This window comes from Brachycentrus maculatus, unplaced genomic scaffold, assembly GCF_059751285.1.
Source record: "Brachycentrus maculatus isolate JH-2025_06_01 unplaced genomic scaffold, ASM5975128v1 h1tg000852l, whole genome shotgun sequence".
NCBI lineage: Eukaryota > Metazoa > Arthropoda > Insecta > Trichoptera > Brachycentridae > Brachycentrus > Brachycentrus maculatus.
In genome coordinates, this window is record NW_028281579.1 from 18,540 (window position 1) to 31,599 (window position 13,060).

At 39.7% G+C, this 13,060-nt stretch overlaps 1 protein-coding gene across 3 annotated transcripts; it reads left to right on the forward strand.

Moving 5' to 3' along the window:
- Positions 1-1,394: 1,394 nt before the first annotated feature.
- On the forward strand, positions 1,395-12,140 carry LOC148300012 (interleukin enhancer-binding factor 2 homolog). 3 transcript variants are annotated; one of them, XM_088275382.1, is made up of 9 exons: positions 1,395-1,597; positions 2,572-2,729; positions 4,559-4,687; positions 5,270-5,401; positions 6,255-6,416; positions 7,727-7,819; positions 9,576-9,718; positions 10,276-10,481; positions 11,325-12,140. In XM_088275382.1, exons 2-9 carry the CDS (start codon positions 2,574-2,576, stop codon positions 11,489-11,491), a joined length of 1,188 nt encoding a protein of 395 aa, XP_088131508.1. In that variant the 5' UTR covers positions 1,395-1,597; positions 2,572-2,573; the 3' UTR covers positions 11,492-12,140. The 3 variants fall into 3 exon arrangements, with proteins under 3 accessions (XP_088131508.1, XP_088131506.1, XP_088131509.1); XM_088275380.1 differs by lacking the exon at positions 1,395-1,597 and adding an exon at positions 1,615-1,746; XM_088275383.1 differs by lacking the exon at positions 1,395-1,597 and adding an exon at positions 1,665-1,750.
- Positions 12,141-13,060: the final 920 nt, after the last annotated feature.

Genomic DNA, 13,060 nt, shown 5'->3' on the forward strand with positions numbered 1-13,060 from the left:
TGTAATGGTCAGCACGCTCGGCTACCGTTCTGGAGGTCCCGGGTTCGATTCCCAAGGGGGGTAAAATAAATATTAGTGATTTTTTCACTGTCATATTTATTCAATATTACCCTGGACTGGTACGTGAAGCGAAGGGCTGATCACCTTTCCTTCATGTGTAAACGATCAAGATAACACTGCGTTTATATGACGCAGCGCCCTACGCACCATTGGGGTGCGGATAAGGGTTTAATGAATGAACCTACTTAAAAAAAAAAACAAATAACAAATACACAACATTGCGTTTATATGATGCAGTGCCCTATGCACCATTGGGGTGCGGATAAGGGTTTGAATGAATGAAGGAAACATATATGAAGAGGAATATGGAGGTCTGGGCATTTAGGGAGCTTACGACCGTCATAGGCTGTGTTTTTTTTTTCTTTATTTTAAATTCTTTTGCATTACATGACATAAATTCAAATACAAAAAAATATGAATATAAATACAAAAAAATATCCCACAAAGGCATGGCCTCTGTGTGGGTATACAATATAATTTAGTCATAATAAAAGGTATAAGGGTATAGGTATTATAAATAGAACTAGAATAATAGTGTTAATATAAAATACAAAAAATACTTGACTATCAGAAAACATTTTTTTTTTGTTGAGTAATTACTTTACACACGTGTAACTTTACCCATGATTGACAACCACACTATTCAAATTCTTGGAACTTCTATATATCTGGTTCAATTTCGAAACTTGAAGATCAAGAAAAACTTGGCTTAATCAAGGATTTCAAATACTTGAAAGTGGTAAGGCCAGGAGTTGTAATAATTGGGGGGTATGTATGAGGAAGAGTTACTGCTTTTACAAGGGTCACAGCTCTCATAAATGACGAACAATACAGAGATGAATCTTCTTCTCTGTATGAGGAGCAGGTTTGTCCGCCTCGGTAGTGTCATGGTCAACACGCTTGGCTACCGTACTGGAGGTCCCGGGCTCGATTCCCAGTCGTTAGTAAAAATAAATATTAGTGATTTTACACTCTCATATTTATTTAATATTACCCTGAACTGGTCCCTGAAGCGCAAGAGTGATCACTTTGCCTTCGTGTCAGTAACGATCAAGATAGCGTGTCGATGCGATGCAGTGCCCTATGCACCATCAGCTGCAGATGTGGGTTTGAAGAAGAAAATTGAATGTATTGAATGAAAATTTAATAACAGGAATTGAGGAGATTCATGAATGTGAAAGAGGTAAAGTTCGTTTGCAAAGACAGATTGGTGTCGTGTTTTATTCTCTCTGCCTACCACGTCGGAAGCTGCGAAATAAGTAACTTAAAGAATATACTACAAACCCCGTTTTAAAAATAAGGTAAGTACTCTCATCCCATTATTTTATTATTTTGTTGTCTATGCAAAATTGTTGAGCTTCTCGCTGTCAATTTACGTGCCGGCATTATATTTGTGAATTTAAGTGCTTTTTACGCGTTTCAACCATTTCTCTCAACAAGTTAACGTATATTTATTTAATATCCTTATTGAAACACGCTTTGAAACGCGACAATCACTTGAAATTTCATTAAAAACTCGCCCATATCAAAATATAAGGTAATATAATACATAATATCAAAACATATTTATAATTTATCTATGGAAAAGTAGCTTCGTTTTCCGCTGTCAAATATTTTCCACAGCGACTCTGCCGGCGTCGTTTGTGCGATTTACGTGTTTTCTACGAGTTTTAACCATTTCTAACAGTAAGTAAGCGCACAACAATGTAATATTATCCTCAGGACACATTTAAAAACGCTTCGATTCCGTGAAATACGTTGATTTTTCGACAAATCCGGTATCGAAAATGTGGCGTCCTACCATACATTAGACTGCCATTTTCTCTTGATATCGATGTTATTATAATGTACGCAATTGATATAGTGCACAAAATATACTTGAATTTTTTTCAGAAAACAATTGAATCGTTTTACAAGGTTAGTTGTAGACTTTCTTTTGTTCTGAAGTGAAAATCTTCGCCGTTTTTTGAGGTTATGATTTATACATGCGGATTATATTTTCCATTTGTTAGACATATCTCTCACTCCTTTCACCAACGTCAATTATCAAAAATTGTCCATTTTCAGCTGTGCATGTTTTCGGTATGCCCAGAAAATGTACTATATCCCAGCAAAAGCGGCATATTTTAAACTTAATATTTACCCGCTACTGGGCAGAACACCGTCCGCCTCCGTAGTGTAATGGTCAGCTCTCTCGGCTACCGTTCTGGAGGTCCCGGGTTCGATTCCCAGGGGGGGGTCAAATAAATATTAGTGCTTTTTTCACTCTAATATTTATTTAATATTACCCTGGACTGGTACCTGAAGCGGAGGGCTGATCACCTTTCCTTCATGTGTAAACGATCAAGATAACACTGCGTTTATATGAAGCAGTGCCCTATGCACCATTGGGGTGCGGATAAGGGTTTTATTATTATTATTATTATTTTAAATGTTTCAAATGTATTATGTTATAAATAAAAATTTTAATATATTTGTGTGAAGAAATGTTGATGACGCGGGGTGTTGCAGGCATGTCCCGAGGCGGGCGCGGCGGGCGGGGCCCCCGGCGGGGCGGGGCGCGGCCGCCCTTCCCGCGGCCCTCCCCGCGCCCCACCTTCGACCTGGCGCTGTGCGAGCTCGCCTTCCCGCGCGTGCGCCCCGCAGTCGACGACACGGAGTTCACGCAGGTACGCACGCTGCTCATCCCTACCACCCACCCGATGCAGCTGTTCATATATACCCGCCAATGAATCTTTGTCAGACGGGAGGAATATCTAATTTAACATATGTGAACCTTTCCAGGAGTACAAAAATTGACGTCCGACTTTCTCTGGGGAGTATGTTATTTTTACGTGAATTTTTTATTTGTATTAAATCGATGAATTATGAAGGTATTACGTTTAATTATTTTTTTAAATATACTAAATATTTTTCAAATGGAGGAAAAACCTTCAGGTTTTACTTAAAAAGATCTGTTGCACAGTAAAATGTTTAATAAGTGTGTTGATATTTATTTTCAAAACATTGTATTATATTTTTAAACTTTAAAAACATTCTCCTGAATAAGCTAGTTTTTTTTATTTATGACGTTCTTGAAAGGAGTGAGCGACATGGCAAACTTATAGTTTTAACTTCTCTGTGCCTCTCCAAAAAGAGACTGACCTCTTGTGCTTGGAGAGGGACTTACACTCAAGGTTTTATGTTTTATATAATTAATGGTATAATAGTCTTTTTTATATTTTTTTTTAAGATTTATATGTAATGGCCATTAATTTTTTTCTTAAGAATTTTCATATCTTGTATTTAATTTCTTTAGAGAGTTTATTAACCGGATCCACGCGGCTCGCATAACCGTATGTGTTTTCATAAAACATGTCCCATACGCGGCTGACATAACCGTTTGTGTTTTTACATTGCTCCAAGTTTCGAACCTCTGTTCAACTTGGAGGGATTTTTTCATGGTGTGGAACTTTGGATAAAATAATACGTCAATCCTCGGCCTTATGACATCTGTTGAAATATCTGACTAATAATTTGTAACATCACAAGGATAAATAAAAGAACAGATCCCTGATTTTTCTTGCGGTCGGTAATTAGTCCGCGCCATAATCATGCCCTATATCTGTCTCACTCTCGACGCTACGCATCGCCAGTGGGTAAGAGTGACACACGATGCGTGCTTTGATTTATTTATGTTACGATCTTATTTGTTTATATTACGATATATTTCAAGAATAATGTGACACACGTGTATTATAGAGTACCAAAAAGGCACAATGAATCCCATTGAACGTTTTTGTTTAGGAAAATAAATCGTTTCTTAACTAAATACATGATAAAAGTAATCATTTTAAAAACGGCGAAATACCGTATATATCGTAGTCATACAGGAGAAAGTGACCAAGTGCATTTTTTTACAAAAACGTGATCATTGACTATTTGATATCTTACTAGCTTAATATTGCCCTGAAAACAATCCCAAAGGATTTTAAACTTGGAAGTATAATATATTGACTTGGTAGAAATGACTAACTGCATGGATGTTTATTTCGTTGCCAAGCAAAAGTGACTTAACCAGTCAAGGAGCATGGACGTAAATGAACGTCAGTGCGAATTTTCCTTGAAGAGTATGGACAGTATCGGATAGTATCGAAGTCCGTCTGTCAGTTAGTATGATGTAACATGTATAACCATGACATCTGCGGATATTTGTGTGTAATTTTGTCATAATAATAATAAAACCCTTATCCGCACCCCAATGGTGCATAGGGCACTGTGTCATACAAACGCAGTGTTATCTTGACCGTTTTACTTGTTTTTTAATTTGTGTTTGATTTAAAATTAGAACATAAACTTTAATTAAGATTTCGATAGAATACAGTTAACAGAACAGATTTGAATTCAAAGGATTTTTTGTGCAAATTTGTAAATGTAACTTCTTTGTGAGGACCTCCACATGTAATGTGTTGCGGGAGCGTTTCTTGGGATGTTGTGACGACTGTGGACGCCCTTCCAGGCCCTGCTGAAGCGGCACACGGAGCTGACGCCCTCGCCCGAGGAGCAGACGGTGGTCCTGAACCTGGTGACCAAGATCGAGTCGGTGGTCGAGAACCTCGCGGTGGCTCCGGGCGATTTTGCCGCTTTCGTAAGTCTCATTAACTCCCCATATTTATTCGTAAGTCTCATTAACTGTGCATATTTATTTGGAAGTCTCATTAACTATTCATACTTATTCGTAAGTCTCATTAACTGTGGATATTTATTTGTATGTCTCATTAACTATTCATACTTATTCGTAAGTCTCATTAACTGTGCATATTTATTTGTAAGATTCATTCACTTTTCATATTTATTTGTATTTGTAAGTCTCATTAACTGTCCTTATTTATTTGTAAAACTCATTCACTGTTCATATTTATTTGTAAGACTCATTCACAGTTCATATTTATTTGTAAGTCTCATTACCTGTCCTTATTTATTTGTAAGACTCATTCACTGCTCATATTTATTTGTATGTCTCATTAACTGTGCATATTTATTCGTAAGTCTCATTAACGGTTCATATTTTAATTGTAAAAATCATTAACTTTTCATATTTATTTGTAAGACTAATTGACTCTTCATATTTATTCATAAGACTATGTTCATATTTTAGTTTAGCTTTCTCAATACAACTATAGATGGCTCCCGTGAACTCGCACATTAAGCGTGAATTGAATTTTTGCAGCAACTCCTAACCGTGAGGCATGTCGGAGCCTTCAAGCAGGGGACAATGGTGAAGGGTGATAACGTGGCCGAACTGGTGTTCATTTTAAAGACTCTGCCGACGAAGGAAGCGGTCGAGGGGCTCTCCGCCAAGGTAGGCAGACCGCGGCCAAATTTGACTTGCATTGCAAATCTATTTGTCCGCCTCCTTTTATTTATTTTTATTTATTTTTAAATGAAATATTTGTATTATTATTTACACAAATATTTAAATTTAATGCTATTTCTTAGAGTTTAATTGTGTACTAATTTGATACATGTGTCGGCAAAAAGCATAATTTTAAATTAACTATAAACTCGTATGTCCGCCTCTGTAGTTGAATGGTCAGCACGCTCGGCTACCGTTCTGGAGGTCCCGGGTTCGATTCCCAGGGGGGGTCAAATAAATATAAGTGATTTTTTCACTCTAATATTTATTCAATATTACCCTGGACTGGTACCCGAAGCGGAGGGCTGATCACCTTTCCTTCAAGTGTGAACGATCAAGATAACACTGCGTTTGTATAACGCAGTGCCCTATGCACCATTGGGGTGCGGATAAGGGTTTTAATAAACTCGTTTATCTCGAAACTACCGTTTTTAACTTGCGGCTATTTGCGTTTGCACATTGAAAGCTGTCCCACCGCATGCCCAGATCTGATACAGAAGCATCTAGGCTTCCTGACAGATCTGCTATTGCTAAGCAATTGTTTTTATTGAACTAAGTTGTAAAATTTATTGAAAATGTAAAACAGTATAAAATTGTATCCCGATTTTACTGTGAATTTACATTTAAAAGCTTTCAATATACCTGTCACTGCCAATCTAAATAAATACAAGACTGTAAGTCCATCACCAAATTTTCTAGAAGTTCCCCGGTGTAGGCAGTGAAAGGGATTTTGCCTTTGCACAGTAACGCAAAGTTATTGCTTCGAATATGAATGAATAGATAATTGCGGGTGCTTCAGGTGACGGAGGAACTGAAGAGTCCGCAGACGCCGGGCGCGGCGAAGGCGGAGGCCGTGCGCGTGCAGCTTGACGCGGGCGGGTTCAGCGTCACGCAGGGCGACGCCACCGTGCGCGTGCTCGTGTCCACCGTCAACCAGAACCTGCGCAAGCTCAAGCCGGAGGTGAGTCCGTCCGCAAGGCCGCTACACTACCTTGTCTGCAGGATTACAGGCATTTACCCTGAGGGAACTAGTCATATCGTAGTGGTACAGGAGAAAGTAACAAGACTAATTACCAACTAACAAGACATAAAAGGTTCAGGAGGGCCATTGAAGTCACTTTTGCTTGGCAACAAAATAAACATCAATGCAGTCAGTCATTTTCAACAAGTCGATATATTATACTTCCAAGTTTAAAATCATTTACAATTTTTTAACTAACTAACTAACCATCACGCCGCTTCCCCGCAGGGGTAGGCAGAGAGAATCGAATGTCAAACCACTCGGTCTTTGCAAACACTCTTTGCCTCTTCTACATTCATGCATCTCCTCATACATACCCGACGATTATTACGACTCCTGACCCGGCCGCTTTCAAGTATTTGACATACCTGATTGTGCCAAGTTTTCCTCGGTCGTCCTCTGCTTCTTTTTCCAACTACATTCGCCTCAATTGCTAAATTTGTTAAACAATTTTTTTCAGGGCAACAAATTGTTAAATTTGTTTAACAATTTTTTTCAGGGCAATATTAAGCTAGTAAGATATCAAATAGTCAGTGATCACGTTTTTGTAAAAAAATGCACTTGGTCACTTTCTCCTGTATGACTACGATATACGGCATACACTAATTGAAGTCCAACCCCTCTGTGGTATCAAACGTTTTGACCGATATCACTAGTCTGTTTTTGGTTGGTTGGAAGACATTGCTTTTCAGCAAGCAAGCCCGCCAATTTATGTACTTATTTATTTTCTGTACATTAAGGTTAAATAAATAAATATAAATATTGAAAATTTATATATCGTAGTCATACAGGAGAAAGTGACCAAATGCATTGTTTTATTGACTATTTGATATCTTACTAGCTTTATATTGCCCTGAAAAAAATGCCAGAGGATTTTAAACTTGGAAGCATAATATATTGACTTGGTAAAAATGACTAACTGCATTGGTGTTTATTTTGTTGCCAAGCAAAAGTGACTTAAATGGACCTCCTGAACATTTTACGTCTTGTTAGTTGGTCACTTTCTCCTGTATGACTACGATATGTGTATATACTGCCAGTATCAATTATTACATCACAAAACCCATTCAGAAACCTGAGACATTACTATATATCGTTAGTATCCTGACTGCCCATCAAACCTCCTCCCTCTACCTCCTTCCCTAAACTCCCTTCTTCCTTTGCCTTCCTTATAACCATCAATTTGTAATTTATGTTTTTAAATGTTCAAGTACTATCTACCCTCTGTTAATTAATTTATTCGGTCTCAGGTTCACCTGCCGTACGAAATCCTGCGTGGCCATTCCAGCGCCATCGGGCATACCATGTGGTTTGAGGAGAACGCCCATCACTCTTCCATCAAGGTATAGTCTTCCGTAAAGGTAACAGCAAAATAAAACAGTAAACTCGTATAAAACAGAAAACATACGCAACAGATACGCAGCTATTCATATCGCTCACTCCTTTCAAGAACGTCGTAAATCACGAATCGTTAATTTTCAGTTGTGCATGTTTTCGGAATGCCCAGAAAATGTACTTTATCCCAGCAAAAGAGGCATACTTTCAACTTGATATTTACCCGCTACAGGGCAGAAAGTGTGGTTTTTGCATTTTAAAGAAAAGGTATCGTTTAATTATTTTTTAAAAAAATACTAAATATTTTTCAAATGGAGAAAAAACCTTCAGGTTTTACCTAAAAAGATCTGTTGCACAGTAAAAAGTTCAGTAAGTGGCTTGGTATTTATTTTCAATACATTGTAATAAGTTTTTGCCCATGCCACAAATCTCAAAAATTCAACTTTTCCATCCGACCAATTATTTCAGGAAGCTGAACTTTTGGAGCTACGTGAAATCTATTGCCAACAGTGTCTTAACCGGATCCACGCGGCTCGCATAACCGTATGTTTTTTAACAAAACACGCCCCATACGCGGCTGACATAACCGTTTGTGTTTTTACATTGCCCCAAGTTTCCAACCTCAGTTCAATTTAGAGGGATTTTTTCATGGTGTGGAACTTTGGATAAAATAATACGTCAATCCTTGGCCTTATGACATCTGTTGAAATATCTGACTAATAATTTGTAACATCACAAGGATAAATAAAAGAACAGATCCCTGATTTTTCTTGCGGTCGGTAATTAGTCCGCGCCATAATCATGCCCTATATCTGTCTCACTCTCGACGCTACGCATCGCCAGTGGGTAAGAGTGACACTCGATGCGTGCTTTGATTTATTTATGTTACGATCTAATTTGTTTATATAACGATATATTTCAAGAATAATGTGACACAAGTGTATTATAGAGTACCAAAAAGGCACAATGAATCCCATTGAACGTTTTTGTTTAAAAAATAAATTGTTTCTTAACTAAATATGTACATGATAAAAGTAATCATTTAAAACATGGCGAAATACCACCGCGCAGAGGCGTCTCTTAGGAACAAAGTTAACGCGGTTAAAAGGTTAAATATGTTTTATATCGCCGACATTTCTTTCCTCAACAAATTAATAGGTCTTGTCCCCCTCCGTAGTGTAATGGTCAGCACGCTCGGCTACCGTACTGGAGGTCCCGGGTTCGATTCCCAGGGGGGTGTCAAATAAATATATGTGATTTTTTCACTCTTATATTTATTCAATATTACACTGGACTGGTACCTGAAGCGGAGGGCTCATCGCCTTTCCTTCATGCGTTAACGATCAAGGTAACACTGCGTTTATATGCAGTGCCCTATGAAGCACCATAGGGGTGCGGATAAGGATTTAAAGAGAGAAGAAGAAGAAATAAAATATCTCTCTGGGCAAACACGAGCAGTCTCCATCTCGATGGAGAATAATATGTATGAATATGTGAGTGTTTTTGCCTGGAATTTTCACTCATGAATTACATGAAATTATAGTAATTTTAAACATAAAGAGTAAATCCACTCACGAGTAGACATAGGCTATGAAACTTATAAAGTTGAAGCCTGAGTAGGGACATGACAAACGGTGTTGCATAAGCCGTAGCTAGATTTCAGTCACTTGGACGTTAGGTAATTTTAAAAAAATGTATGAATATGTCAAGATATTTACAGGCGTATTTCGACGGACCTCTCTTGCAATTCTCTGAACATTCCAGGTGCTGATAAGGCTGCTCAAGGACCTGTGCCGGCGGCACAGCGGCCTCTCCCCGCTCAAGCCGTGGCTGCTGGACACGCTGGCGCACTACGCGGTAATGAACTATCCCACGCGCCAGCCGCTGCCCATCAACCTGGCCTTCAGGTACGTCGGCACTGTAGCCGTCTCATTTAGACATTATTTAGGCTATTATCCTTGGCTCTACCCGACCCAGTTTCTCCAGGCTATGCTCGGCTACAATAGTTTAGAGACTAGAAGGAATGTGTATTTGATTACGCATTTTTTTCGATTGTTGCGCGGTATGGTGGATAATCCTGAAATTATCCGGAGCATCGGTCTGTATGTTCCCGATAGTTACCTAAGACAGCGTCGGCATAGATTGTTTCACATTCCTATACACAGGACCAACCTGCCGATGGTTATGCCTGTAGGAAGGGCTACCGCTATGTTGAACAATATCACATTGGATATTGATCTGTTCCATGTATCCGAAGGAGTTTTCCGAAGCGGGACTCTTCTACACATTTAACAAGAGTCTTCTTGCTTACTTTTTGATTTGTTTTTTATTGTATACGCCTTAAATGTAAGTTTGTAATGTATATATTAATTATTGAATAAATTGAATTGAATATGGAATTCTACCAACTGTCTGCAGTTGCTATAAATATTTTTTTTTCACGTGTCTGGTCTCTTGTCTCCAGGCGCGTGCTGCAGCTGCTGTCGTCGGGCTTCTTCCTGCCCGGCTCGGCGGGCGCGGGCGGCGCGCGCGCGCCCCGCGGCGGCCCCGCGCACTCGGGCCTCGGCCCCGAGCAGCTGGACCGCATCACCATGACGGCGCAGACGCTGCTGCGCGTGCTGGCGCGCGGCGGCCACGCCTACGTGCTCGGCCTGCAGGAGTTCGAGGACGGTGAGGCCAACAACGGGCATTTCGAGCCAATAATGGGCCTTTTGGGCCAATAATGGGCCTTTTGAGCCAATACTGGGCCTCTTGTGCTAATAAGTGTAACCCTCTCGAGGCACAAATAGTGGTCTCTCTGGGCCAATACGTTCACAACTATTTGTGGTTTGAGTGGGCTACACTTATTGGCTCAAAATGTGATTTATGGGCATTTTGAGCTTATAAGCGTAGCCTCTCTCTGGGTCAATATGTTTATGTAAATAATGGGCATTTTGAGCCAATAAGTGTAGCTCTCTCAAGGCACAAACAGTTGTCTCTCTGAGTCAATATGTTTAGCTCTTCTCAACTATGAATAGTGGGCCTTTTGAGCCAATATGTGTAGCCTTCTCAAGCCACAAACAGTTATAATTAACTTTTTTTGTAAATCACTATATAGTGATTTTAAAACAAATTTACATTTTAATTATAAAATGGAAAATCACAAAGTTAGTGCTTCAAATATAAATTATACCACAAATAGTTCTCTCTTAGTCAATGTGTTAGTCATATGGAGTCCACAACTGTCTCCAGGCTTTTCTGTCGGCTGCCAGCTCCCTTGCATCCTCCCAAGTCAGATCCACGTCCTGAAGTTCTGACGAGAACACATAGTTCTGTCTATAATATAAATTATACCACAAATAGTTCTCTCTTGGTCAATGTGTTAACTCTTTTCAACTATGAATAATAGGCCTTTTCAGCCAATAAGTGTAGCCCTCTTTAGGTTTGCGGGTCAGCGCTGAATATTTGCTTGGACTCAAAAATTTAATGTATATGTTATAAATTGATGTGTGTACATGTGTGTGCATGTTTCAGGCAAGGACATCTCCTGCGAGATAACCGTCTGGGACGGCGTAGTGGTGTCTCCGCTTGCGCCCGCGTACGAGCCCTCGGACGCCAAGCCCGAGCTGGACGACTCCCTGTACGCGCCGATGGAGGAGGGCGACTCCGATTCTCCAGCCCCCGTGCCGGTTGCTACCTGATCGCCTGGTGCGCGCTCTCAAGGTCACTGCGAACTCTCCCGGTCACTCGAGCCCCTCCAGGTCACTCAACTACTCCAGATCACTCGAGCCTCTAAAGATCACTCCAACCTCTCCTGGTCACTCAAACCTCTAAAGATCACTCCATCCCTTCAGGTCATTTAACCCTGTCACTCGAACCTCTAAATATCACTCCAACACCTCCAGGTCACTCAAGCTCTCCAGGTTACTCGAATCTCTTCAGGTCACTCCAACCCTCCAGGTCACTCGAACCTCTAAAAATTACTCCAACCTCTCCGGGTCACTCTAACCTCTAAATATCACTCCATCCCTTCAGGTCGCTCGACCCCTCCAGATCACTCGAACCTCTTCAAGTCACTCCGACCTCTACAGTCCTCTCAAAGATCCAATTTTCGAGCAGTTAAAATACCTAATCTAAGAAATTGGTGGCAGTTTTTTTTAGGCTACCGTATTTTTTCAACACACCGAATTCGCATGTGACAATTTCTACCACGTATCGTAAGAGTTTCTATAATAGGAACGTTATATTTAAATAAGTAATTACATATGTATTTATATGATATAAAAATGTGTTATATTCCGTCAAGTCATACCTTGTTCATTAAACACAAATAAATGAATAAAATATAAATCATTTTTGTTTTTTTTTTGCCTATTTTTACTTAATATATTATTTTTTATAGATAGTCCGCCTCCGTAGTGTAATGGTCAGCACGCTCGGCTACCGTTCTGGAGGTCCCGGGTTCGATTCCCAAGGGGGGTAAAATAAATATAAGTGATTTTTTCACTGTCATATTTATTCAATATTACCCTGGACTGGTACCTGAAGCGGAGGGCTGATCACCTTTCTTTCATGTGTAAACGATCAAGATAACACTGCGGTTATATGACGCAGTGCCCTATGCACCATGGGGGTGCGGATAAGGGTTTTATTATTATTATTTGACATCTCATCAGAGATGAAGAAGAATATGGAAGTCTGGGTATTTACGGGGTTGACGACCGTCATGGGCTGCAAAATATCGCAAATAGAAGCGACAGCGACACGACCGCCGCGCAAGACGATCTGTATTCTACTAGCGGCTGGCGAAGTAAACACACACGTTATGACATGCGCGTATACTTACATAGCAAAGCACAGAAACGTTTGTGTATTGGTAATTCTATTCCCAATTTTTTCAAATGATCGACTTTATATTATTTTTTGACATCTCATGAAAGATGAAGAAGAATATGGAAGTCTGGGCATTTACAGGGCTGACGACCGTCATAGGCTGGTTTAAGTGATCACTTTACACACGTGTAACATTCACCAATTCTACCCATTATTGACAACCACACTACTCAAATTCTTGGAAGTTCTATATATATATGATCCAATTTAGAAACCTTGTTCTTGAATCACTAGAACTTCCCTAGAGGCATCTATTGGTGAGATGTAAAGAAACTTTTCACTAAGCAGAAACTCTTATATTAGTATGTGAGGTCCGAATCCTGGATTATATTCACACACATGAGAAACGCCAGAAAATACCATTTTCATTTTTAAGT